Genomic DNA, 26,621 nt, shown 5'->3' with positions numbered 1-26,621 from the left:
GTCTGGAACCTTCTGGCATCATCCTCCTAAGAGGGACCTGGCCTTCCTGCAGTGACAGCCTTAGCTTTGTGTCCTGGAATATATGCAAGAGAAAAAAAAAACCCTCCCTCCTTTCCCTGCTTTAGCTCTGCCTTAGCCCACCTGAATTTCCTGCATTTCCATTCATTACCATGAGGTCAGCAAAGGACACTGAGTAGACACAATGAGGTGCTGCTAGTTCAGGAACCTTCCAGTGATGACACAGGAAAGCTGCAGCCTGCATGCAAGCAAGGAGCAGTTCCCACAGCCAGGGACAAGGGGGTCGGAGGGACCCCTGGCCAGCCCTGGCCAGCTCCGGCTGCAGTAAGGGCTGAGCACCTGGGCAGTTTGTGAGCGATGCTGGGTCAGAGCAGCCCACTCCCCAAACCGCTGCCGGGTGATTTAGCCTGGTGAGAAATGTTTTAGTTGGTTCAGAACCTGCAGGGTAGAGAAGAGGGGTGCTTTACGTTGCATTTACAGTGAGCAAAGTCTAAAGACCATCAATACGGGGTCAGCCTCAGAATATTAGTGTTGCTCTAAATATAGGCAAGGAAATCGAGTATTAACTGCTCAGCCTGAGGTTCCAATCTCCTTACCTGAGCTGTACTGTACTGTAACCAAACCTAAACAGCAGCATTGCCTTTTGCTTCCTGGAGATAGTTATCTAGCAGGGAAAAGTGTTTTGCGGGAGGCTACAATCCAGCCCCTGAGCCATTTAGGCCAAACCTCCTCCTCTCCCAATTATTGTTCCTAACAACTGAAGTTTGGCATTAAATGAATCAGAGTAAGTGGACTGCTTTCTGTTTCTTTTGTCTGCAGATGATGTCCACCTGAAAATGTACCTATGGGCTCCCCGTTGCCCTCTATATAGAAAGACTGTAACAAACATCACTAGTGAAATCCAGCTCAGGGAGAACGAAGGTCTGCCTTCATTCAAGACCTGCCTTGCTGAATGGCTTTCCAGCTTGTTTATGCTATTCTATCTTAATGTCAACTGCTCATAGCCTGGGCAGCATCCACCTATTCAGAAGCTGCCCGGCTATGAAATTATTTAGCTGCTTGGAACATGTGACCCAAGAGACTTACTTTGCTCCTGTTTCCCCTAGGTGAAAGCAATAGCTTTAAGCCCAGAGTTGTGCCCAGTAGGACTCAGAGCTGGTGCCTGGCAGCACACCTCGCTGCCGGACTGCCAATTCCCACCTCCTTATGGAACCAGATCTTCCCTAGAAACATCTACTGAGTCAATGGCAGCACAGGAGACATGGGGAGGGCTGGGCAGGGGATCTACTGTCTGGATCTTGTTTAAAAGTCTCACGAGCGTGATAGTTGCCAGCTTGTGCTCTTCTACAGGCCCCTGCAGACCTCTCCCACACCCCCAGAACACCTCTTCCCAACAAAAAGTAACACCCAAAGATTTCACATTGCCAGAGATCCTGCAGACCAGGGATCTTCTGTATCATCATCTTCCCTTATATCTTTGACTTCCCTCGTTGCACGTAAATAATGGAGATTTTGGGTCCCTGGTAAATTAACCTGCAAGAAAAACAAGAAAGGAGAGAAAGAGGTCAGGTATGTCAGTGGTTTTGTCCCTGTTACTAGATTGTGACAGCATCCTGCCAGCACCCCTGCTGCCACCCAACCCAGACTGCACATAGGTAAAGCAAGCAGGATCGCTGGTTCAGTGTGCTCGCTGTACCTCTCCTTTCATTCCCAAGCCTTAATTAAAGCACCATTTGAGGGTCTGGGAGAACTTGAGATGAGAGCATACCTTCTTGTTACACAGCCCCAAACAATGAGCGCGAACAGCAACGCCTACGAACAACTGCACCAGGTGGACAGTGCAATGGTAACCAGGTTGGTGGTGGAATCATCCGGCTGCTGGATGGAAGGACTGGAGGACACCACTGCGGAGAGGGCACCCACTCCCACAGCCTTCCCACTGGTCCCAGTTAGCCTGAGATGGGTGCTGTCACATCTCTCTACTTTGCAGTGCTTTTGTTATCGATCCAGGCACTGTGGGTCTGGACTCAGTTTACAGTCATTTCTTTCACAGGAGTGATTCAGCCAGCCATGCACAGAGCACGCTGCCAAGGTCAGTATGCATCCAGCTGCCCCAGCATGTGGGCTGAGCTAGGATGGGTTGGCTGGGGGTTGAGCATCACCCTGCACACCCATAAGAGAGCCCCATCCTGCGGGGCTCATCGTGGTGACAGCCTAGCTGGAACAAAGATGAGCATTACTGCAGCAGAGCCCAGCCTTGAGGCTCCACGTGATGTGCCCACAAGCACTGGCTCCCGGTCCTCCACCAGGAAAGCTGGAACAAGCTGTGACACCGGGGACACCCTGCACCACTCACCCTGTGCGTCAGCAGCAGCCTCAGCTTCTCAAGTGGCTCAGCAAGAGGTGGTTAAAATCCATTTCAGTGCAACTGAAAGCAGAGCAGGATGGGTTTGCAGCACAACTGTGCTGCGCTTGCGACAGCCCACGAGGATGCTCAGTGCCAGGGATTTTAGGGAAGAATGGGCAGATCTTTGCTGCACCAGTCCCTGCTCTGGCCAAATCCCCAATGTACAGCATCCCCCATGGTCCCTGCAGCACCAAGGGTGCTGCACCAATTCATCCAAAGCGCTGGCACCGCACCCTCCTGTCCTCCGAGCTCAGGGACGCAGAAATGCTCAACTCTGCACATAAGCCACCAGCATTTTCCATCCAGTTTGTTTGCAACCCAGCAAATTCCCTGTGGACATCCCATCCAGCAGCAGGGCTGGACCCAGCAGAGGAACAGCACACATGCACACAATGTCACTTCTGTATTGGAAATAGGTCATTCAGGATGTCAGAACCTTCAGAGGGACCAGCAGAGCTGAAGCCAGGGGTTGTACCGGCAACCAGTCGTGATGGTTCGATGAAAGCTGGGACCCACCTGCCTGATGGAGGGACCCGGGGGTCTCCCCGCTGCTGTCAGCTCTGCCCACTGGTGCCTCAAGGGCTACCTGCAGCAGGGGATGGGGCTGGAAGTCACTGAAACACTTGCAAACCTTCAACCCCAAGGAAAGGGCCCTGCTTCACTTCCTCACCCCTTGTGCTAGGCACAGGTGGTAAATTTTCCAGGAGTTAACATCAGTTTAATTTTTCCCAAACTTGAGCTCTGAGCTCAGAAAGTTACATGGAAAAAATTGGGGGGGTGGATTTAGCTCCCCCCTTCAGCAGGGGCAGGTCCTCTCCCACTGGGCACGAGCGAGGGGCTCTGCAGAGATACCCAGCAACAGCAACAGAGCAGCAAAAGAGACCTGCTGAAGAAAAACTGCTACTGCCCAGCAAATTACTCAAATCCCTTAGCCTTAGGAAATCTCATTAAAGAAATCCATGCCTGAGGAACACATTTCTAAAGGAAGAGGCTGCCTCTGCTGCTCGGAGCAGAAGCCAGGGCTACGGGCACACAGCTTTTCAGGAGAGGTTAATTGGGAGATGCCGCCTTCAAAGGCAGCAATCAGAAAAAAAGCCTTTCTGTTTGAGAAGGCAGCTTGCAAGAGGCACCCAGACATCAGGTCAGGGGCAATCACATGAGGAATTTTCTGGAAGATTTCTCCTGCAGTGCAGCTTCATTAGCAAGTAGGGCAGCGTTTCTATTTGTGCTTCCCTGGAGTAGGAGCATTTTCAGGGAAGGCGCTTGCTTGAGCAGCCCCAAGCTCACAGCTCTGAGACAGGACAGCTCACTCCATTGACGCACATTGTTTCAGGGGCTTGTTCAAGAGCTTTTAATCCCTCCACTGATGCCACTTATAGTTTAATCAGGTTGAATGTTCATTCAGCATCAGCAGGATATGAAGCAGCAGCCCATAGAGTCCTCATCCAGCACCTAAGGAAGACAAGACTAATGCGTGGGTCACAGCAGAGATGGGAGGTGGCAATGCGGTCTGCCTGGTATCAGAGGACTCGGTGCAGGGGAGGGAGAGATAACCCAGCACCTTGTCACGTTAATCACATTATCTACCCCTGCGTGGGAACACAGGGTGCAAGGGAAGGAGGCCGAGAGCCTGCTTTATCTCCTAAGTTCTTCCTCATGCTCTGTACCTAGATTTGTGACTCGCTCCTTGGGAGCTTCCTTAAATCCAACTGCAGCAGCCTCTCCCAGGAGGGAGAGGGGGGATGACGGTGAGCAAACGCAAACACTAACACTCCTGGCCAGAGGTGACATGATCCAGTTCATCCTCAGGGCTTTGTTTCTCCCCAGGTAGAATCAACGTTGCCTAGAAAGACGTCAACACCCTGCAGGGTGGGCCTGCGATGCTGCACCCACTGCTACTGCCAAGATGAGGAACTGACCTTGCTTTTACTGTCCCATGGCTTTGGTCCGTGCCAAGATTCGCAAACCACACTGAAAATAGTCTGAAGTCAAAACCAACATTGTTTCAGAAATGAAGCCACTATCCTTTTCCTTGACTTGCTCACCTGTTCCTGGCCCATGGGGTCAGGGCAATTCTACCATATGGTAAAATTTGAGTTGAGTGGTACTAACAGAGAAGACCTAGCTTGATGCAACAGCCCTGCTCACTGACAGCTCGCAGAGATACTGCTGATGTGGGCTCAATCCCTGCCCTCCAGGTCTGAAATTCTGTAGGGCAGCAGTTTATTAGTGGTGCTCAGGAGCGGCTGGGCACAGCACCAGAGAGCTCTCGCCAGGGATAGGCACCATCATGCAGGGAGAGCAGATGAGCTTGTTCAGCATCAGCTCCTGTTGCATTTTGAAAATGCAAAGATGAGAACAATGCAAATGCAAACAGTTACTTTCAGCTGAAACCGGAATGATCAAAACCAGCGACAGAGAAGGGGGAGGAGTGCTGGAGTGAACCGGGTTGGCCTTGGCTGTCAGACACCTTCCTGTGGAGGGCAGCCCCTGAGATGTGGCAGTCTGCACCACACCACATGCACACATTCCTGCCGTTCACCTTGAGCATCCATCGCAAAAATCAGACCTACTCTTTTATCCACAGTGGAAATACCATGGAAGGATTTACCAGAACAAGCTGCCTTCTACACTGATCAAAACCATTGCAGTTGGATGTCCTATGTGAATTAAAACTACAAAGTTTCTTAAATGGATAACTGTAGGTGGTGGGTGATGCTGCCACTTGCTCCCCTTGTTTCTGTGGCGAAGACCACTGGTGCCACTCCAGCGAGCAGCAAACAGCCATGTGCTCTCACTGTACCTCACTCCTTTGCACAACCCCCCAATGTTAGAGGGTCCCACTGAAGCAGAGTCCATGGGAGGCCCCTCGCCTGCCCTGGGGAGCTCAGAGGGCAGCTACAAAAAAAAGACACACAAAGAAAAAGATGTTCACATTGCAGGAAAGGAGAGAGGTGAGTGGCCCCAACCTTTCAGTACCGACAAGGAAGGGTGACATACTCCTTAGTGTACTTCGCAGTCAGTGCTGGGCTATCACACAGCAATCAAGATGATCAGCATGTACCCAGCACAATCCAGCCACTCCCTAATTGTACTAGAAAGGCTTTTGTCCTCTTTCCCCAAAAGGCATGCTTTTGGGCACAGCAATCTTGGGTTTTAGAGATACTCCTTCTGCAGAAGGCGGGGAAGCACAGTGTTCAAATAAGAAAGAGAAGGCCTTTCTTTTGCCCAGGGAAATGCTGCCCACCTCTGCTGGACCTACCGCCCTTGGGCCACCAGCAGCACTGGTAAGGGCAGCAAGGACATAAAGCAGGCTCATCTCCACCCCAGACACCCTGGTGTCCAGCAGAAACCAAGCCAGAAACACTTCCCTGGCTGAGAACTGACATTTAATATCTGCATTTTGGAAGGGTAACAGAGCATGAAGCCTGCTGACTGGCAGGTGCGTGCAGCATCCGTAGCAGAACTAAAGGCAAAGCTGCTGGGACATGAAGCAAAATTGGAAGACATCAGTGGCATATCAAAGAATAAGCAAAAATCTGCTTGTCTGGGTCAGGGAAGGTTACGGTTTTCTAAGTTATGACATGAACCAAGGCTCAGCAGGGTCTGAAGCTGTCCTGGGGAAGAGCTCCTCACTGCACGACCCAGCAGCACTATAAGCTACGCGCCAGTGCCACAATTAAGTTGGAAGAGGTTACTTGAGTTTCTCGGTCAACTTAAATTACCTGAGAGCAGAATTCAGGCCCTGCTCTAAATCCCATTTTAAGCTTCTCAAGCAGGTTTCCAATTTAAGATTTGCATTTAGTAACAGCCAGGGGTAGGCTGATTTGAACGCACAAATACACAACGTATTAGAAAAACCCTACAGGAACACACACCAAATATTCTACTGCCCCATAAATGTAAAGCCAGAGGAATGCTCCCCACGGCACAACACTCTGCGTTTGCGGCGAACATACGGCTGGCGCCAGGCTCCTATCTGGGCCAAGCGTCCACGCTGCGTATGCCAGGTTGCGTTATATAAGTGCATCCATCTCTGCTGCAGCTGTGTCACTGACGGAGCCAGATCGACGCAGACTCACGGCCACGGATGGAGCGAGGCGGGGGGGTTGCAGAAGGCAGCTGGGTTTTAAGCAAACAGCCCCAGGGTAGGACTGTCCCCTCGGTGTTTGTTATCCCTGCATGTACTATTCTGCAGATATGCGCAGGATGAATTTTCCCCGGAGGGCACGGGCTGGTTGCATAACTCAGCAGCATCGTGTCAGCACAGAGCAATCGCAGATGGCAACTGCAATCCCCGACCCTCCGCCACGCAGCAGAGCTGCTCCCGACAGCCGGAGGAGACCCACGCCTCGCCCTGGGACACAAGGTGGGGTGCCCTGCTTTTGCCCCAGGTCTTTATCGCACCCGTCTTAAAGACTCACATTTCTGCAGATTCACATTTCTGCAGATTCACTTCCCCACCCTAATCCCCAGCCCACACTTACACTGGGACCAGTAAGGAGCCTCAGCCCCAGGCAGAAGCAGTCACATCAATTATTTGCGCTGGAGATCTTAAGGGCGTTAAATATTTTGTGCCAGGGTGTGGAGGGGATTGTCTGTGGATCAGTTTGGACAAACCAGCAGTGACAGAACTAGACCTACCCCATGGGCCTTTCCATTTCTATATTCCTATTTCTCTGCAAACAGCATAGAGCTTACCTGGGCACACACGCAGAGAGGGGACGGGCAGCACATCACTTTACATAAGCTCGGGAACCCTCAGGTGGGCAGCGATGAGGGGTTTTTTTAGCAAAACCTGCCAAAATGCCTGCACCTTCCCCACTGCCCTGCTGCTGGTTAAGGCTTGCTCTCGGGAGCAGGCCAGGCACACGGCCATCGGCTGCAAGGCTGAAGGCCGGGTGTTTGCTGGCTAGGGCAGCCATTTCGTCCCTCTCTGCTCTCTTCTATCTGTGGTCTGGTCTGGTCCAGCAGGACCTGTGTGGCTGCAGGGTGAGATAAGGGCTGGGACCCAAGCTGCAATGCCAGCACCTGACACAAGCAGGCTTTCAGAGGTCTCCTATGACCAGCAACAGTCAGGCAGCTCTGCAGGAGCTTAAGAAAAAAACTGGGCTGGGAAGATGTCAGCCTCAGCCCTTGTAATCTGTAATTTTTCAGTTTCATTGAAGTGTTTGGCCAAGAGAATCCTTAGTAACAGCTGCTGTTTACAGACAGCTTTGCCATGCAGGCAACACCTCCCAGTCCTTTGGTGTCACTGCCAGCTACCCCACGTCCCTGGGGGTCCTTCCAGACCATGCGTGACCACCCAGACCTCAGGACCGCGACCTCTGAGCTTGGGACTATTTAGGAATCAAGCTGGGAGGGGAGCAGGGAGGGGACTCTGCTTGAATGGAGCTGAGCTCAGTCTGAGCACAACTGTTTTGTAAGCTTCCTTCCTGAGCAGATGCAGGTCTACAAACTCAGATGCTGGAGACCAAAGCATCCTACTTGGTTTGGGCAACTGCAGTTCACACCACAGGGAAGTCCGGCCTTCAGCGAGGAAACGAAACGAGACAGACCCACAAGAGGGACCCACGTGCCTCATAGGTGAAAGCAAAGGAAACAGCTTTGTCTGTGCTGAGACAGACTTGCCACTCCACTTGGTGCCTGCTCACCAAGCCAGCCAAGCCCCGAGGTGTCCTGAGTCTCAGAGGGGAAGGGGACTGTGCGAGACAGCGAGGTGCTCTCAGCACTGACCACAGATATTATACCACGCAGCAGAGGAGGCAGAACTGGCAGTTCCTTCCCTGCCCCTGGGAGAGAACAGATGTATCCAAAGTTGATGTCTGAGGGTGCTCGCAGGTCTCTGCCGTGCACCAGCCCGTCTCAGCCACTGGCCAGAACCTCTGCGGAGCGACGCTCCTGCACAGCCCTGCCAGCTCCGCTGGCCTTTTGGGCAGCAGTGGGATGGGCAGCTGCTAATTCTCTTTCCCACCTCTACTTTATTTTTGCAGTAGAATAGGTGGGAAAAAAACTCAGAAGCAGTGCTCTGATGAGTCACTATAGAAATAGCTCTGGGAACATAAAAGACTCCTTTGTGTCACTACAAAGTACATTATCAGGCTGGTGCAGCAGACAGAATAATACAAAAACTGCAGATCACTTACCCAGCTGCAAAGCACAGCAGTGCCCTGCCCTGAATTTAAGCAGCACATGTAACCTGGTCCATTCTGGTTTCAAGCTCAAAGGCATCAGGTCGATCCTGTGGGTTAGCAGCCAACATGTCTTTCAAGAGCTGCTTGATCCCCTCAGACATGGAAGTCCTGCGTTTCTGAGGGATGTGCAGCTCCATCTTTGGGTTTTCTAGCAGCGCTTCCCCAACGGGCACAATCTCGGTCCCCTGCTTGATGTAGGTCCCCAGCAGCTCCTTCTTGGTCTCCGCGTCGATGAAAGTTATCCTCTCAATCATGGCCCAGATGATGATGCCGAGGGCAAAGATGTCAGCCTTGGCGGTGTAGTGTCCCTCCCAAACCTCGGGCGCCATGTAGAAATCGGAGCCGCAAGCTGAAGACAGCCAGTACTTGTTCACATTCACATTTTTGTTCTCACGCCCACCCTCCTTGCCCCGAGCAGTCAGGCCAGCGCAGACCTTACTCAGCCCGAAGTCAGCCACCTTGAGAACAGGGGTGCCAGACTTCTCAGTTATCAGGATGTTGTCTGGTTTCAGGTCCCGGTGGACAATATGATTCTTGTGTAGGAAGGCAATGGCGCTGGTCAACTGCAGCATGAAGCTCTTGTTTGTCGCCGGGTCTGGTCTTCGTGAGAGCACATATTGGTTGAGGTCTCCCCCTTCGCAGAACTCCATGACGAACCACAGGTAGCAAGGCTCTTCTGCATAGCCCAGGATCCTCTCACCTAACCGAAAGGGACAAAAGCAAGAGTGGGTTTTTCAGACACATTACAAAATGTCCACACTAACTCAATGCGGGCAAGGAACAGGTCTGGTTTATGCAGATAGTAAAGGCCTTAGGAACGTGACTGGGACCTATCGCACTGCAGGGTACCAGCAGTGATGCTGGCACTGCTGTGGCTTCAAGCGCTTTAGGATCCCGTTGAGCACCACTCACCAGCAACACATTAATCTGGGCCCACTGCCTGGGAGCCAGCTCAGGGACCTGTTCCCAGCAAAGTGCAGGCATGTGAGTGAGATCGAGCATGCGACTTCTCAGGCGCTTGCAGGGAACCTGGAAGCAGAGGGTTATTTTCCTGTGCTACCGTCAGGCAATTCTCCCCAGGCTCTGAAAGCCAAAGCAGCAGACACTAAAAGCACAATTAGCAGCGAGTCTATGGGAAAAAAATCGGTTCTATGTGAATGCCAGCTCTCCCACCTGAGCTCTGCTGCAGGAGGCAAAGGCTGGCTCATACCTTATGCTTTATTCGTATAACTGCAAGTGGGGAGTAAATCACACCCCTTAACGCTGTGCCAGTACAGCCTCACTAAGAGCAATCACACCAGTGTCAAAGCCTTGCAGCACGCTGGCTCTTCTCAGACTAAATCTGTGCATTTAAGCATTGTGTTTGTGCTAGGGAAGCTCTGCCACTTCATACAGCTTTCAGTAAGTGCCAACAAGTCTTTAAAGAGAGGAAACTGGAGGCCCAAGTATCAAACAACATTTAAGTGCAATCTCAGCCACACTTAGAATATAACTGTTGCCTCACTCATTAGTGCTGCTACTCAAGATTATGACCCAAACAGCTTCTTCCTTCACCAGACATCTCACTGAGCTCTTCAAGCTGAGCATCTCAGGTCCAATTCATTGCATCCAGGTTTTACTCCACAACCCCCCCGCTGAGGCAAACCACTCTCTTGCACATAAACTAGACACGTGGAGAAATACAACAGCATCATATCAGCAAACAGGGCCAGGTCTGCCGCCGGCGCTCCCCAGAGCATCCTGGCATCGCGATGCGATGCCAGGATGCTCCGGGGAGCGCCGGCGGCAGACCCGGCCCCATTAGCTGACGCCAGGATGCAAATCCCTCTGCCAGACCCCAGGTCACCTGCACAGAGCACCTAGGTGACAGACAGAGCCTGCGCACACAACCAGGATATCGTTTTGCTCTAGGAGCTAGGTTTTTTTACCCTCAAGCACCGTAAGGGAGAAGCTAGAGGACACCACTCACCTCTGCCACAGTTAACAAGTCACACAAATGAATCCAAGTATTTTGAAAGCAGTTAACTAACTCCACCCATTTGACAAAGTTGGGTTTTGTTTTAGCAAAGCCCCAGAGAGCATCTGGGAAAGCAAACTTCCAGCAGCAGGTAAAGCCAAGGACTACCAGGGACACCAAGCCCTGGGCTGCCCGGCGCCCGTCCCTGCAATGGTCAGTGATCAGTGTGGGTGGGAATATTGGTTATTTGCACAAACAGTCTGTATCCATGGCTACTGCTATGGAAATGAAAGTCTGCACAACAGAGGGATTTGGCTGCACCTCCCTGCCCTCAGCAGAAGATGAAGGTTAGGTCTGGGGGATGGGAGGGATCATGAACAGGCTGGAGATACTGGGCACTGGGTGCACTTTGAGGAGCCAAATGAGACCCCCAAAGTGCCAGAGGGGGGATCAGCACACAAACCCAAGGGCTAACTGGGAGCAGCACAGGACAGCTTGGCTCTAGAGTCCAAAACGCTGACCAGGAAAAACAGCTTCTCCGGTGCGAGTCACCCTTTGGTGAGACAAGCATGATGGCATGGAAACCGAAGCAGAGGCTGCTCGTCCTGGGAGAGACCTTTCACAGCCAGGACAGCCCCAGCTCACACTGCTGCCCCCCACCTCAACTTTGCTAAACCCCAGCAACACCGCAGCAGGGCACGGGGCTTTGCTTTCCTGCTCCCCTCAGCATCCACACAGCCCCAACACGGGGAGCAGGAGGGTTTGGCTCTTCTCAGCCAGGAACTGCACCACGATGGGGAGCACATCAGAGCCCCGTGCCAGTCACACACAGCCAGGAGCATCAGGCCAGGGGACACAGGTGGGAGGGTGAGAGCATTCACACGGCAGCACTGCCGACAGCCCCTTCCCACAGGGAAGCGGCTCGAACACTGGCTCACCAGGACCTGCTGGCTCCAACAAGCCAAGGTTTGTTTTTAGTGTAACGAAGGCTCCGATTTAAAACTTGGCCCCTGAACCTCAGCAAGGACAGGGAGGACGCCACTGGCCCAGCAGTAGCTGCAAGCACCATGCACTTCACTTTGGGTGGAGCGCTGCTAGGAGAGGCTTAAGCCAAGAGTAATATTTCCTCATTTTCTTTCTATAATCTGAAAGTGGTTTAGTTGTTAAATCATCTTCCTGCCTTCAAAACAAACAGCTTTAAACCTAAAGAGTTGGCAAGCCGCTTCCTAAAGATGAGATGTTAGCAAACCAAAGTCAAGCAGCCAAGAGCTGAAGAGATGCAGACCACAGGCCAGACCTGTTCTCCATCATGAAGCAAGCATCCCTGCACGCTCCCTGCCCGAACACAGGATGGCACATGCTAACCTCCCTGTCCCTGCAGCAGCCCTCCCATGACCTATCCTGGGAGCTCATTAACAGCTTACTAATTTGCTTAGCATCACAGGGGAAAAGAAAAAATTAAAAAAATCTAATGACAGCAGAACCGGCATCCCACTCCCCACTGCTGCATGTAACCTCTGACTCCCTCTGTGCAAAGAGGCTGCGCCAGGGAGACAAGAGCTGGCGGCACGAAGCCTGGGTGCTTGGACTGATGGGAACATGCATGGGCGATGCCAAGGCAGTGCATGAGTGACACTGAGCACTGGTGGCAAGTTGGTGGCCCCACGGGTGACACACTAGGAAGCAACAACTTATACCTGTTCACTTAAGGCAGCTCTATCACTGCTATGGGTTAGGAAAAACAAGAGGGGCACGTGGCTGTGCACAAGCCCTGAAGGTGTGCATGTATCAGGGCACATTGCTCAAGTACATGTCTCTCCTCCAGACTCAGTGCCAGGCTTTCAGCTTCCTTTTTGCACTCTGCCCTTAAATTTATTATTCCACATCTCATTAAAATGATGAAGGTTCAGGCTCCGCACTGTAGCTGAGACCCAACATCGCGCGGTATCCCGACAGTTGTGCTCCCGATTCAGAAAGTCTCCGACTAATCCCTGCCATGCCCTGAGCCCCGGCGCGTTGGCACAGCATCTGTGCAGGCCCGTAAATAGCCCAGCTGCGGTCGTGCAGAATGGCACGGCAGCACAGCTACGTGCCGGCTACCTCGGCCGGAGTGACAGCATGGCAGCTCCGCGCTCGCAGCCTGCATGCTGCAGGCAGGGAAGGAGAGCAAGCAGACCTGGGAGGTTCATCTAGCTCTAGCTTTTGTCTTGAAAATATTTATGGGTGCTGTATCAGACCCAAAGCTTGGGAAGACAGTGAGCACAGCCTCTGCCCGAGGCTGTGGCCAGCATGACACAGCCCAAAGGGCAGTCAGGAGGAAAGCAGATGGAGGGGAGGATGCACTCTGGTTTGGGGGGTTAAACTGCTGCTCTCCAGCCTTGGGATGGAGAGCCCAGCTCCGCTCCCCTCTTCAGAGGGCTGCAGCAGGACCGGGGCAGGCAAAGCCCTCCCCACAGCAGGGTAGTCAGAGGGGTCTCTCCCCACCTAGAGATGGGAGGCACCTATAGCTACTCAAGAGCTTTCCCCAAGCCATGCCACCTCTTCTTGGGGTGTGCAACATGACAAAGGGGGGCAGGAAACCCTCATACCTGCTAGAAAGAGCTTGACTTGCTACAGCTGGACACACACCTGAAGGGAAGAGTTGGCTCCTCTCCCAGGGAGTCATGCCCACAAGAGCACATAAAGGAAGCACCCAGGCTATACAGAAATTAGGACACTGCCCTTCTTGGGGAAGCTGTCTTGGGTGGTTGTACATGGAATGTGAACAGAGAGCACGACCACATCTGCATGGGGGAGAGCCAGGCAGGTCCAGACATGTCCACCCAGGAGTGCAGAGGGGACAGGTAAGGCAGGGGCAGTCTGAGAGCCACAGGTTTGCTCGGAGGATGCGTCTCAGCAGCCTTGCATCAAGTCTGTGCCTGGCACAGGGTTTGGAGTCTGCCTACACTGGGGGGCTCAGCTGGGAGGGCATGGGGAGACTGAGCTCCCCAAAGAGCATACAAAGTCCTGGCACACAAATTTGGGGAGGGGAGGGGGTGGGGGGTGGGTGAGCTGGCTCTGACTGCGGCAGGCTGGGGGGCATGGGGGCATCGAGGATACAGGGCTCTGGTATTTTTCCACATCTTCACTGCACATTGGCAGAGCTGGGTCTGACAAGCAGCCAAGGGAGCAAAGGGAGGGAGGGAGCATTTTGGAGATGTCACCATCACAGTCATCAACTGTGGCAGGAGAAGGTGACCCCTGCCAGCCCCGTGACGCTGCTGAGGGACCCCAGGGGAAGACGGGGAAGTCAGCCCAGGCTACAGGCACTGGTGCTTCCAGGGCTGTCCCCAGGGAGCCAGTACTTGGGAGGGGAATGGGGACAGGAGAGCATAAAGAACAGTCCCAAAGCTGTAAGAGCTCAAGGAAGGAGGCTTGGGGTGCTCAGAGGAGACGGGACTGTGTGTCGGGCAGAGAGAGGGGAGATGTCCCCTTGGTGTGACTGGGGCAGAGACCGGTAAAGGTCCCCAAGGGACAGGCATGGGCTGTGGTGCAGATCAGGGTAATGAAGGGAGCCCCAGGAGGGGGGGTGTAATGGAGGAGGAGGTAAGCACTGAGGGCCACACACAGGGATGCTCCCCAGGGCTGGGTCTGAGCCTGGAGGTGACAACGGGGTCCCTCAGGAGGAGGGGCTGGGGTGCTGCAGAGGTACAGGGCACAGGGAGGGACCCCACAGGCAGGGCACAGGGCTGCCAAGGCACGGGGTGGGGGCTTAGGGAAGGAAGGTGTCCCCAGAAGCAGCACACAGAGGAAGGGGAGTGAGTGGAGGGGACACACAGGCAGAGCCCAAGGGTACGGCACGGGGCAGGGCCCAGGACAGGTGGTGCTGGGCAGGGGCCCCAGGGTGTGCTTGGGGCGGGTGGCAGCAAAGACGGGTGCTGGGGGCAACAGAGGGACACTGCGGGGGAGCCCTAAAAGGACAGGACCGAAGCAGATGATGGGAGCGTGCCTGGGGCAGGTACTGCTGCAGTACAGAGGGACTCCAGGGCTGGCAGGGGTGACAGAGGAGACTGGGACAACCCAGGGTGCAGTGTGGGGAGCCCAGGGGTGGTTATATTGGTCAAAGCGGCAAGCAAAGGTGGAGGGAGAGGTGTTGCGAGAAGCAGGGGGGGGAGCTTTGGGTGCTCCTCTCGAGGGCAGGTGATGCCAAGGAGGGATTTGAGCAATGGGGAGATGCTGGGGGGGGAGGGGACACGACAAAAAGGGTGTCCCGGTGGAATGGGGTGTCCTGCGGAGGGGGCGGGGGGGGTGTCCCAGAAGTTAACCTGCTGCTGGGGGGGGCATGGATGACAGCGGGGAGGTGGCAGAGCCAGGCTGCTCAGGGGTGGGTAACCTGGGAGCTGGGGTGACACTGGGGTGGGCAGGAGGCCCTGTGGGGTGGGAGAGGACGACACTGGGGTGCCTGGGGAGGGGGAAAGGAACAACTCCTCGGCACGGCAGCAATGCCGGGGTGCCCCGGGTCGGGTCGGATACCTTTGAGGGAGGTCTCGACGAGGCGCAGGTAGAGCTGGCTGCGCTTGTTGCCGTGGCTCATGCGCTGGCCCAGGCCGTGCCGCTGCAGGACGCACTCCTCGAAGCGCACCACGTTGGGGTGCTGCCGCCGGAGGCTCGTCAGGGCCCAGAATTCCGCCAGCGCCAGCTCCACGTTCTCGGGGGCGTCGCAACGGATCCGTTTCACCGCCAACCGGGCGCCGCTACGGCCCGACACCGCTTCGTACACCACGCCGTAGGCCCCGCGCCCGATTTCGGCCAACAGGCTGTACCGTGGAGGACCGCGACCGCGACCAGCACCACCACCACCCGGGCCGGGCCCCGCTGCTGCTGCCGCCGCCGCCATAGGGCCGCGCCGCGCTGCCACCCGCCGCCGCCGCGCTGCCCTTTGTGTCCCACGGCGGCCGCCGTCCGCCGGCTCCATGGCGCCGCTGCGGGGGGGGGGGGGGGGGCCGGGGGGCCGCGCGCCCGCCGCCGCCGCCGCCGTCGCCGCCGCCGCCCCCCCCGCGGAACGCCGCGCCGGCGAGGGGGCACGCGCCGCCGCGTCGGAGGGCGGAAAAGCGCGCCCTGCCTGCCCCTTTAAGCGCTCGGCCAATCGCGGCGGTGCGGGACGAACCACAGTGGCGGGTGGGGGGGGGAAGGGGGGGGGAAAGGTGGGAGCCACACCGGGATCCCGACCTCTCCCCAACGGAGGGACGGGCCTCGGTAGCGGTGGTCAGGTCTCCCTACGCCACGTCCGGTAACCGGGGAGCGTGAGCCGCCCGGGGCGTCTCAGCGCGGCGGGGGGCTCAGCGTGGCGGTCGACCCCCTCCTCCCCCCCCGCCGCTGTGGTACGCGCCGCCCCGGTGTAAACAGGCCGGACATCGGGGCGGCGGCGCCCGGTGGCGGCCGCCCCGGTCCGGTCTGTTCGCTCCGCTCCCCGCCGGGCACGGCACAGCACGGGAAAGGCGGCGCGGGCCCGGCCCACGGGGCTCACCTGGGGCACGGGTGGCGGCGGCGGGAGTGGTCCGAACCGGGCGCTGCGCGGCGGCGTGTGAACAGGAGGGGCGGGGCGGCGGCGGCGGGATAAGAGCGGGGCTGCGCGTCCTGACGTAACCCCTTATGTAACGGCGGGGGTGACCCGCCCCCTCCCACCGCAACGGGACGGTCGGTGCACCGGGGAAGGGGGTGATGGCCCCCGGGGGCCGTGTACCGGGAGCACTGGCGGTAGCCGGTGCGGTACGGGGGGGGCGAGGGGGGGTCGGTGCACCGGAGCTGTACAACCGTACCGGGAAGGGCGAGAGCGGGGCTCGGGGCCGGTTTGAGGGCCCCGGTGACGTTCGGGGACCCTTCCCGGGCCCTACCGGGGATGGTCCGATCCCCGCTCCCGGGGCTCCCCCCCGGGGCGGGGGGTTTCCAGCTGGAAGTTCCCCGGGAAAGTCGCTGAGATCCCGGGGGACGTCGCCCCGCTGCTGTGGGGGCCGGGACCGGGCGGGTGTTGGTGCAGCGGGGGCTTTTGGGGCCCAGCAGACTGGCGTGGGGTGGCCCAGCACCCACTGGGTGCCCGTGGGAAATGCACTGGTCACCAAAAACGGGGCACGGTGAATGCCGTACACCGGGACCCTGAGGGGGGGTGGCGAGGGCCGGGTGGGAGCCCCCCGGGATGACCACGTCCCCTGTGACTCGGGTCCTGGATCCCCGCGGGACCAGTTTGGCCACGTTGCTCCCGTGGGCAGGTGGTGTTGGATGGCTGCATCCCCACATGGGGGTCCCTGTCCCACATGCTGTCCCCAAACTGCTCTTCACCCCCCCAGCTGGGGATTTCACGAGCATCTGTCCACCCTGGGTGGTGTGGGGAAAGGGGGTCTAATCCTGCCACTGGGCTGCTGGGGCTGGGAGCTTTGCGCACTGCCATGCCGCTCCCCTTGGGCTTGTTGGGGGGGAATGGCGATCAAACCCCGTAATAGTTTTTCTTCAAGCTGCTTTTCCCGCATTTTCCTGCCTCCGGCGCGGGTGACGTTAGCAACAGACACTCTGCGGACGGTCAAGGAGAGCCGGTTTACAAAGGAGCTCTAAAAATGACTGGTTTCTTGACTCACTTCTGAGGCATGTGCCGCTGCGATCACACAGCCCGCAGCAGCTCTGGGCTGCATCATGCTGGTGTGCGTCCCCCCCTTGGGGGGGACGGAGACCTCCGGAGCCACCGGTACCCAGGGCTTGGTGTGTGGGGCGGGCGATGGCTCCCATGTCGGGGCTGACCCTCTGCAGCGTGGTGGTACGACGCAGGCTGCAGCTCCTGCAAGTGGTTTGAACTCAATTTGCTTTTAAATGGAATCACTTCACCTCCCGGGCCGGGAAATGAGGGGGGCCGTGCCGCAGCCCGGTGCTCCTGGTGCCGCTCGGCAGCCTGGCGCGGTGCGTGCCGGCGGCGGGGATGATGGCAGCGGCATGACTCGCCGTGTTTACGTGGGCTCCGCTTTCTGTACCGGTGTCAAGTGGCCACTTGTGCCACCTGCCCACGCAGGGAGGTCACCGTGTGCCTGCACGTGTGCCCGCCTGGGCTGCGTGGTGACCTCAAGCCACCGCGGCGTGACACAGCCAGGGGCTGCATTGCCTCCTGGTCCCACGCCACTCTTCTGCCAGCTGCTGCGTCCACCGCAGCAGTGACCTCCCACGGCTCCGCGCTGCCCGCCCGGCATCTGCCTTGATCGCGCCGGTGCAGCTGCTGGAGGTTCGCTCTGGGGCTGTCGCGGTTGATCAGAGACTGCACGGCTCCCGCGAGCGGTTGGGAGCAGACCCCCCCTGGGTTTAGCCCCCCTCCGCAGTTCTCCCCACAATGCTGCCGGGGCCTCCCATGGCCCATGAAATACAGCCGGCGCATCCCTCGCCCCGCAGCCCAGCTGCAGGCAGCCCTTGCTGCCCCATGCCTGCATCTGCCTGCAAAAAGGCCGCTTTTCTGCCCTGCCCGCAGCAGCCTGGTGTTGCTTTAGGGCCAGGAGAGAGAGTGAGCAATGGAGCCGTTTCTGGAAAAGTCCTGTCCCACTCAATAGGATAAAGCTGACGGTGCTGGAGGAACCACAGCGGAATGACTGCTATCCCATGGGATGCTCCCGCTGGCAGTGCTGGGTCATGGTCCCCCTGCTCGGGGACAGCCCAGGCAGCTGGCAGAGCTCGTCCCAGCCGTGGGGACGATTTACCCCATCCCAGGATGGGGAGCCGGACACCCTCGAGGTGCCCTGTCTGGTCTGGGAGTGAGCCCCCCCGGGAGGGGCTGGGGGTGTCAGGGCAGAGTGGCAGCGCCGTGTGACGTTAGCTGCCATTAACTCCCACTTGCTTTCGCAGGAGCCTGGTACACACACACGCTCGTCCCCCTCCTCACTGAACCCGCTTTTCACTCATGTAGTTAAGTAAACTTAACTTTTCTATTACCGCACATTTCTCTTACCCAGGTGCTTAATTACCATTGTCCCAGGGAAATGTCAGTGTGACTCAGAGACAGTTTCCCATTAGGAAGCGACAGATGAATATTAATTAAACTCGCTGGTGGGTGGGCTCGCTCCCAGCTCCTTTCCCAGGGGTGGTGGTGGGGGGACACACGACCCTGTCACCCCCCACCCCTGCCCAGATCGTGACTGGCCCCAGGGAGGACCCTCTCGCCCAGCTCATCGCATCTGCGGCACACAGAAAATAAGACGACTCTGCTCGGGGGACAGGAGTAACTCGACCTCCCTCCTGGAGCAAAGGGAACCAGCCCTGAGGAAGCAACCTTATTACAAATGACTTTGCGCCCGTGGGGTTTGCTCCATCTCCAGAAGAGCATCTCCCTCCAGTGCAATTACCCTGCTTGGGGAAGGCAGCTGCACCCCGGCCTGTTGGGCTCCAGGGGGGTGCTTGCAAGCAGGTCTGCTTTCGGGGTGAGGAGCTGGCGGCAGCTGTGGCCACGCTGCTCCCCTCCACGCTCCGTGGTCCTCGGGCAGGCAATAGCATCCTTTGGGGCGATGCTATTGCTGTCACCCAGAGACACGGTTCCTGGACGGGGCCGTTTGCCTGCGTAATGCCAGGTTGAACCAGGGAGGCCAGGCTTTAGGGATGGACTTCATGGGTTTGGGAGGGTTATTTGTTAGAAATAATGGTTTTGGTGTAAGAAATGCTTCTCGCCACCATGTCTGCGGTGCTTACAGGACCGCTAGTCCTGGCAACAAGGGTTAAACCTGCCCGGGGGATGCCTGCAGTCCCTGGCTGAGGGTGTTTGTCGTGGTTTGCAGCTGCATTTTATTCTTCTCGGCTTTGTTCTGTGCTTGCACAGCCCAGCACACTGCAGCGAGGGGGGGACCATGGCTGTCCTCTGCCCTTGCCCCCCATGGGGCCCAAGCTCTGTCCCCTCCTCACCGCAGCACTGCCACGTCCCAGGATGAATCCCGCAGGGGACATCTCCTCCGTCAGCCCTGGGGAGATGCAGGATGCTCTGCCCTTGCCTCACCCCCCCCCCCCTTGCCCTGCTCCCTTGGCCCCTCCATGCTGGTACAGCCCCGGGCGAACTAAAATGCACCTCTGAGCAAAAGCTGTGGGGTCCCATATACTTTCCGGGGAGCAGAGCCTGGCACCCCAAACATGGGTGCTAGCGGAGGCAGCCACCAGCCTTGGGGATGGGGAACCGCAGGCGGCTGGCGCAGGCTGCTCTGCTCGCCCGGCCGTGGCTGCTGGGTGCCCAGCGGAGGGTCCTGGCCATGCCGATAGCCCCCCATGCCCTTCACCGGCACCGGCAGGGCTGAGCAGGGGGCACCGGGTCCGGCAACTGGTGTTCAAGCCGGGGAGAAAGGCAGGTTGCTGGGAAACATCCCTCTTGAGCTCCGATAAAAATAGCTCCGTCTTCAAGGTGAGAGGACGGGCTGCGCTGCCGGCGGCACGTGGGATGCGCTCGCACCCACCGGGGCTGCAGGGGATGGGAAGGGCTGGCCTGGCCCCGAGGGGTCTGCACCCCGGACCCCCACCTTTGTCGTGATATGGCACAGAGGGACGGTGGTGCATGGGCTTGGGGGGGGTGGGGGGGGTGGCATTGCCCAGTGCTGCCATTCTTCACCCCTAAATCAGGCTTGGAAAGATGTGAACAGGAATCGGGGCTGAGCAGGGAAGGTTTGTGGGGGTCTCTGTCCCCCCACCCCGCTCCCTCAGCCCCTTTGGCTCATGTCTTTGGCTTTGTCCCCAGGGGAGAGGGTGGGGGGGTCCGAGCCCCGTCGGTGCAGAGGTGGGGGGTTTCCATGCGAGGGCTTTGCTGCCCAACCGTGGCTGGGTTGGGGGGGACAACACACCAGCCTTTCCCAGGGCATGAAGACCCTCTTGCTCTTCCCGGTGGCTTCGGATGGGCTCACTCCTCTCCCCAGCATCACCACGAGGACACTGCCTGTCCCCAGCCTGGGGAGCAGGTTGGGGAGGGTCGGGGCTTCACCCCCCCCTTCTTCTTGGGCAGGATCTGAATTTGGTACCCAGGGAGGGGATTCACACGCCCAGCAGCCAAACTCCAGGATGCAGTTTGGTGTGTGTGGGGGGAAGATGGACCCCATCCCAGTCCCCTGCCACCTCCCGTGTTTGGGGCACGCGTTTTGGCCCCGAGGACCGAAGCTGGCGCTGATGGGGGGGCCCCAAGGGATGCAGCCAGCAGCAGTGCGGCAGCAGAACATGCACCCCGGTCGCCGGGGGGGCTGCAAGGAGGCCCCGGCACAGCAGGAGAGCCTGCTGGGGAGGTGGCGAGGATGCTGCGAGGCTGATTATTCACAGCTTTCCCTCGCCCCGATTGGCTCCGCGGTGCCGAACGCAGCCGGGCCCCGCTGCAGGAGGAGACTCCGTGGCCATAAAAGCGGGCTGGGGAGCCGGCGGGCAGCGAGTCTGGTGGGCAACCCGGGTACCGCCGTGTGGCCACCAGCCAGCGTGGCCTTGCCACCGCCACCGATGCCCGGCTCAGCCTGACGCCCGCGGAGGGACACCCACCACCCACGACTTGTCCTGACTCAGCGAAGCGGGTGCTTGGCGGGACGGGGAGCAGCGGCAGGTAGGGCTGCCGGGGTCACTGTCCTGCTCCCATCGCGCGGGCGCAGCTGGGCGATTGCTCCTGCTCACCAAAGAGTGACTCTGTTTAAAAACACCCCCCCCAAGCCGCGGTGCCGAGAGCGGCTGACGGTTGGGCTTGTTGCATTATTTTGAGGGGCTCCCGCCTGGCCACAGGTGCTCCTCTTGTCCCTCGTGCGGTTTCATAGCCCGTGAACCGGTGTCCAGAGCTTCGCTGGGGTTCATTTCGATGCCGATGCCATATGTCTGCCGCTCTGGCAGCGGGGACACCCGGGGCTCGGAGGGGCAAAAAGGGAGCAAGGGGAGAGGATGGGGGGGAGGTTTCTGTCTCCCCCACCTTGGCTCAAGCAGCAGCGGTGGCCACAGTGCTGGGTTTTGCGATTCTGTTCCAAAAGTCATGGGCTTTTTTGAGAAGCCTTGTCCTGAAGGTGTTTCCAGGTCATTTTTAAAGGTGAGCAAAGGAACTGCTGGACGGTGATTCTTCTTCTCCACCAGGAATACCTGCAGGGTCCTAACCTGCCTGAGTTAGACCTGTGTGGGAGGAGAGATCTGCTCAGCCTGGGAGAGCTGTTCACATCCCTCACTAGAAATAATCACAGGTTAATCATGATGGGGGGGTCGGTCTCTGGGCTGCCTGGCACACACAGTCCCGATTCCCCATCCCTCCTTGAGTCACCGAGTCTGTAACTGGCCTCCGGGGTGCATGGATGGAACTTGGGGCTTTTCCACACACTAGCAAAGCCTAGGCACCGAACACTCGAGTGGAAACGGGACGGGGGAAGAGGGGACCCCGGCAGATGCCTGGCACAGGTAGGATGCGCTGAGCCTGGCCGCAACGGCCAGGACCCACCGCTGGTATTGCCGGACGCTGGCACGATCCTGTTGAGGCATTTCTGGAGGAGAGACGACTCCGGAGCCTTGGGGCTCCTCCAAGTAACACAGGATCAAGCTCTAACTCTACAAGCAATGCAGGATTGAGCTCTAACTCTGCTTTTCTTCTTCCTCCCTTTGCGTGCTGCTGCTTTTCGCTTTTGTTCAAAGCCCTTTGTTTTCCTCCCCTTTTCCTGCCCCAATTTTGCCAGTTCCCCCCCCCAGCCACAGGAGCAGGCAGAGCGCTGCGGGGACATTTGTGGCACCGCCTGGACAAGGTATGTTTGCAGCTGGGTATCCCGGGATGCCCACGCACGGAAGCTCCTTGGCCACGCTGTGCCCCGGAGAGCTGCAGCTCCCCTGAGAGCCATGAAGTCCTCTGGCTGCAGCAGGGCTGGGTGCTGGGTGACAGGGATGGGACACACCATGTCCAAAATGCCAGAGGACGGAGCTGTGCGGTGCCGGTCATGCTTGCAGCTTGTTTCCTGGCTGCTGGACATGCATGGGGTGAACATTGCCGGTGCAGTCCCTGCACGCTGCTCCAGTGGCACCCGCGGGGCTGCCAGCAGCAGAGCAGCATGGCAGGGGCAAGGGAGGGAAGCAGGTGGGGAAAAAAAAGCAGGGAAAAAGATTCCCTGTGGGGCTGCTGGGAAGCAGCCGGCAGTTGTTCTTGGGAGCTTCGTTCCCCTCGGTTCTGCAGCTGGCACCTACCTGCGCGGCCGGTGAGTCCTTGCTCATCGGTGCTGTCTCGGTGGCGGCGAGGCAATAAGGGACCGTCACTGTGTCTCAGCGGCGAGAGCTGGCTGAGGTCCCACGTCGCCTGTGCCCATCCTGGGCATCTGCCTGCCCTGGTGCCTGCTGGTCTGCCAGGGCGAGTGGAGGTGATGTGCTTAGAGGGCTGCACAGAGCCAGTGCGCGGTGCAGCCGAGGACTGCAGACAGCTTGACACACGATGCTGCAGATAATTCAAATTAAATTTTAATCTAGCATGAATTAATACTGTGGCATTAACATTTCTTCATCAGTACCAATTACAGTACATTAGCAGATACTGCTGGCGAATACAATAGTCTCTAATATGCGTCATTAATGTGTAACAGATCCCTCTGGGTCATGCCTTTCCACCCCAGATAAAAGCAGTCCAGGAGGCAGGCGGGTGTTTGCTGCCAGCACATCCCGTTGGGGTCAGCTCTTGCTTCCAGGGCCGTCGTGGTCCTGGCAGCACCGCAGTCCTGTGGCACTGCAGCCGGGGCTGGCACTGGCCCCTCCAGCCTTGCCCAGGGGGTTCTGGAGTGGCACCAGGCGCTGCCACCAGCACAGCCCCTCTCCCACCCGTTGCACAGTGTATTCAGCCCTCCCTGGCCTCGTCCGTGGAGGTGAGAGGCTCTGGCACGGCTCCTGGCAGGCTGAAGGACAGTGATCGTGGCTTGCAGGTAGGCTCGGACCTGGAATCTGGCTTTTCCCCCCCTCCCTCCTGCAGCACCAGCCCAGCAGAAGCGATGGGTGGGAGGGAGGGGACAGAGCTGCCCTGGCATGGGGTGCAGCAGCCTGGGGTGAGTCCATACCAGGTGATGGCATCCCCCTGTCCCCTTTCTGCTGGCGGCTCCGATCATGGTGTTTTTCTTCCCCAAGGCCAAGGGGGAGAGCTGGTGATTCATCCCCTCCGTACCGCGCGAACGTGGCGATCGCAATATTGCAGAGAAACTCGGCGCTAAAGAAAAAAAAAAAGGGGGGGTTCTTTCTAATGGTATGGCAGGACCAATGGAGGAGATGGATGGGATGGGATGGTGGTCCCTGCCCCAGGGACCTCGGTGGCCTTGCCATGGGTCAGGGCTTGTATCAAGGACCAGGCTGCAGCCAGGGTAAGGGATCGCATCCTGCGATGTCCCCGCCGGTCACTCCGGTCCCCTTCTCTCCTTGCCTGGGACCCAGGAGCAGCACCCGGAGGTGAGTCCTGCGGGCACGGGCACAGTCCCGGTGCACGTCCCCAGGAGCAATGGCAAGGTGGAGGCGGTGGGTGCCCCACGCCGAGGGTGCCAGCGGGGCAGCGATGGGCTCCCCGGGGCTGGCGCTGGGAGGGTGACGGGCTCCGTGCTGTCTCTCCCTCCCCAGGCAGTGGTTGTGGGGTGAGATGGCGTGGCGGGCGCTGGCGTTCTGCCTCTCCCTGGCCGCGGCGGCATCCGCCGATTGTGTGACCCAGTGCTCCCTCTGCGCGGTCCAGACCCGCGGTGCCGAGAGCAGCGTCCGGCCCCTGGTGAGTGCTGGCCCCATGCAGCCGTTAGCCAGGGTCGGGGGGGGGATCACAGCAGCGGGGGCATCGTGGGTGCTGGTGCATGGTCGGCAGAGCTGGGTGCTGCTGGGGTGGTGGTCATGGGCACCCCAGGGTGCTGGGAACGTGCAAGCTTCGGCTCCTCGCTGAGCTTGGCAGCACGGCGGGCACGGACTCCTGGGTGGGGTGGGAGGAAGGTGGAAGTTGGGGGGGGGTCACCCTGAGCGGCAGGGTGATGCCATCAGGCACCCCGGGGGCCGCTGCGGCCGCTGTCTTGCAGATGTGCCTGTGGGAATGCCAGGGCTCCTCGCCGCCCACTCCCGAGTGGGAGACGTGCAGGAAGGCGCTGGCGCTCCTGGCTCCGTTGGTGGCCCTGGCCGAAGGGACAGAACCATTCCCTCGGGAGGTGGAGGAGGACGAGGCAGAGCCGGAGCAGGAGCTGGTGGGTCCTGGGGAGCTGCCGCTGGCACCGGCCAAGCGCTATGGGGGCTTAATGAAGAAGATGGCCAAGGGGAAGCTGCTCTCCTTGCTACGCGAGAACGCCCACAGCAAGGGTGGCCTCAGCAAGAAGTTTGGGGGCTTCAGCCGCAAGCTGGGGGAGCGGGCGGCCCCCGAGGACTACCCGGGGCTGGGGCGGGCAGGCGACGGGGGCGAGGAGCCCACGGGTGCCAGGGCCGAGGGGCAGGAGCTGGCGGAGCTACACAAGCGTTACGGCGGCTTCATGCGCCGGATCCGACCCAAGCTCAAGTGGGACAATCAGAAGCGGTACGGGGGCTTCCTGCGGCGGCAGTTCAAGGTGACCACGCGGTCGGACGAAGACCCCAGCACCTACTCAGGGGAGGTCTCGGACCTATAGAGCCGGCCGTGCGACAGGCGGCATCACGGTCCCCACGCTGCCGGCCCGGACTGCGCCGTCACCCCCAGCCCCCGCCCAGCCCAGCGCGACCAGCGTCATCCCTGCCTCGTCCCCCCAGGGGACCGTGGGTCCCCATCCCCAGTTGTCCCTCTCTGGTTCACCTGCCCATCCCTTAGGGACCCTTGTGCATCGAGGGGACGATGCCACCCCTCCGGCTGCTGGCGGTGTGGCTGCGGGTCCAGCCCCAGGGCTCCTGGGGACAAATCGAGGGGGGGGAACCCCATGTATCTTCCACCCTCCCGCGGCTGCAGAAGTGCAGCAGGGTCTGGAAACCGTCACAGCTGATGTACAGGGCAATGGCCTCTGAGCACCGGGAAGGATGAGCTGGGGCAGGATCAAGCCCTCGGGGCTCGTAGATGGCTCACGCAGCCAGCACAGCTGTGGGGAGAGGTGGCTGGGCAGGGCTGGACCCGCGGCACCATCACCGGGGCAGGCAGCCGGCCGAGAACGACCCCGACTCTCCTCCCCGAGCCGCTCGCCGTATCCCACCCGTCCCAGCGCCCGCCTGGTGCCCCTGGGTTTCCCCCCTCTGAGAAGACCCCCGGAGGCAGGGTCCGACCCACGCCCCGGCCCCCGCTCCCCCCGCAGCCAATAAAAGGCAGATGCCAACGAAGCCGAAGCCGTGCCGGGTGCTGAGCGACCTCCACGGGGCAGACCAAACCCTTGGCGCGAAGGACCCGTGCACCCCAAGCTGGGGTCTGGAGGTTGGGCCGGGGGTGCCAGCTGCGAGACCTGCAGGCAGCACACGGTGGTACCCTCCCCGTGCCAAGGGGGACGTGGGACCCCATGCACCCTATTGCTGCTGCCCCTGGAGCCATGCTCCGGGGAAGGCAGGGCCCCCCCCCCCCCCCCAAGCTGAGCAAGGGCAGGGATGCTCAGCCCAGCCAGGGTTGCAGGCGGGGTGCTGGCCGGGGACCTCCCGCAGCGCAGCAGAGCAGATCCCTTGGGAATCGCAGCAGCTACCCCAGCCGGGAAGGGGCAACCGAGGGCAGTGACTGAGCTGGGGCAACCGAGGGCAGTGACTGAGCTGTCCCCCCATTCCTGCTCGTGCTTTGAGGATGGCGTGACCCTACCGGCAGCAGCTCGGTGCTGAGAAAGCCCAGCCTGGGCAGCACGTTTGGTTTTGAACTTCTTCATAGCCTTACCCTCCACGTAGCTCATCACCGCAGGAAGCCTCACGCCACAGCTCCTGGCCCCGGTGAGACACAGCTTGTGTGCCAGACACAGCGGAGCCACCAGCTCCGAGGGGCAAAAGGGGGGACGTCACTGCAGAGCACTGGCACACTCAGCTCACCCGCGGCACAGGCTGCAGCCAGCACCCAGCCTGCCGCCAGCACCCAGCCTGCCTGCACCCCAGTTTGGGCACCCCCGGTTCCAGCTTACCTCCCAGGGAATGGGGGCACCTAAAGATGCAGCAG

The 26,621-nt window shown here is 58.9% G+C and overlaps 3 protein-coding genes across 3 annotated transcripts; 2 read left to right on the top strand and 1 right to left on the bottom strand.

Annotated features, from left to right (window-relative positions):
* Positions 1–1,108: 1,108 nt before the first annotated feature.
* On the bottom strand, positions 1,109–16,849 carry STK35 (serine/threonine kinase 35). Its single transcript, XM_052810336.1, has 5 exons — positions 16,241–16,849; positions 15,836–16,082; positions 15,089–15,784; positions 8,572–9,319; positions 1,109–1,551 (listed from the first exon to the last, which is right to left on the bottom strand). Exons 1-4 carry the CDS (start codon positions 16,847–16,849, stop codon positions 8,607–8,609), a joined length of 2,265 nt encoding a protein of 754 aa, XP_052666296.1. The 3' UTR covers positions 1,109–1,551; positions 8,572–8,606.
* A 3,865-nt stretch (positions 16,850–20,714) lies between these two features.
* LOC128140501 (uncharacterized) lies at positions 20,715–23,797 on the top strand (the record flags this gene model as incomplete). The annotated part of the gene is given in 4 exon segments (XM_052784363.1): positions 20,715–20,954; positions 20,956–21,131; positions 22,190–22,296; positions 23,119–23,797. Coding segments are annotated over 4 exon segments (843 nt in total), but the record flags the coding sequence as incomplete, so codon positions are not given.
* Positions 23,798–23,980: 183 nt separating this feature from the next.
* On the top strand, positions 23,981–25,815 carry PDYN (prodynorphin). The gene is made up of 2 exons (XM_052784312.1): positions 23,981–24,272; positions 24,568–25,815. The coding sequence occupies exons 1-2, from the start codon at positions 24,150–24,152 to the stop codon at positions 25,141–25,143; spliced, it is 699 nt and encodes a 232-aa protein (XP_052640272.1). The 5' UTR covers positions 23,981–24,149; the 3' UTR covers positions 25,144–25,815.
* The last annotated feature ends 806 nt before the right edge of the window (positions 25,816–26,621 follow it).

This window comes from Harpia harpyja, chromosome 1 (genome assembly GCF_026419915.1).
Source record: "Harpia harpyja isolate bHarHar1 chromosome 1, bHarHar1 primary haplotype, whole genome shotgun sequence".
NCBI classification, from domain to species: domain Eukaryota; kingdom Metazoa; phylum Chordata; class Aves; order Accipitriformes; family Accipitridae; genus Harpia; species Harpia harpyja.
The sequence above is the reverse complement of the archived record's forward strand: the minus strand, read 5'-3'. Positions and strand labels throughout refer to the sequence as shown.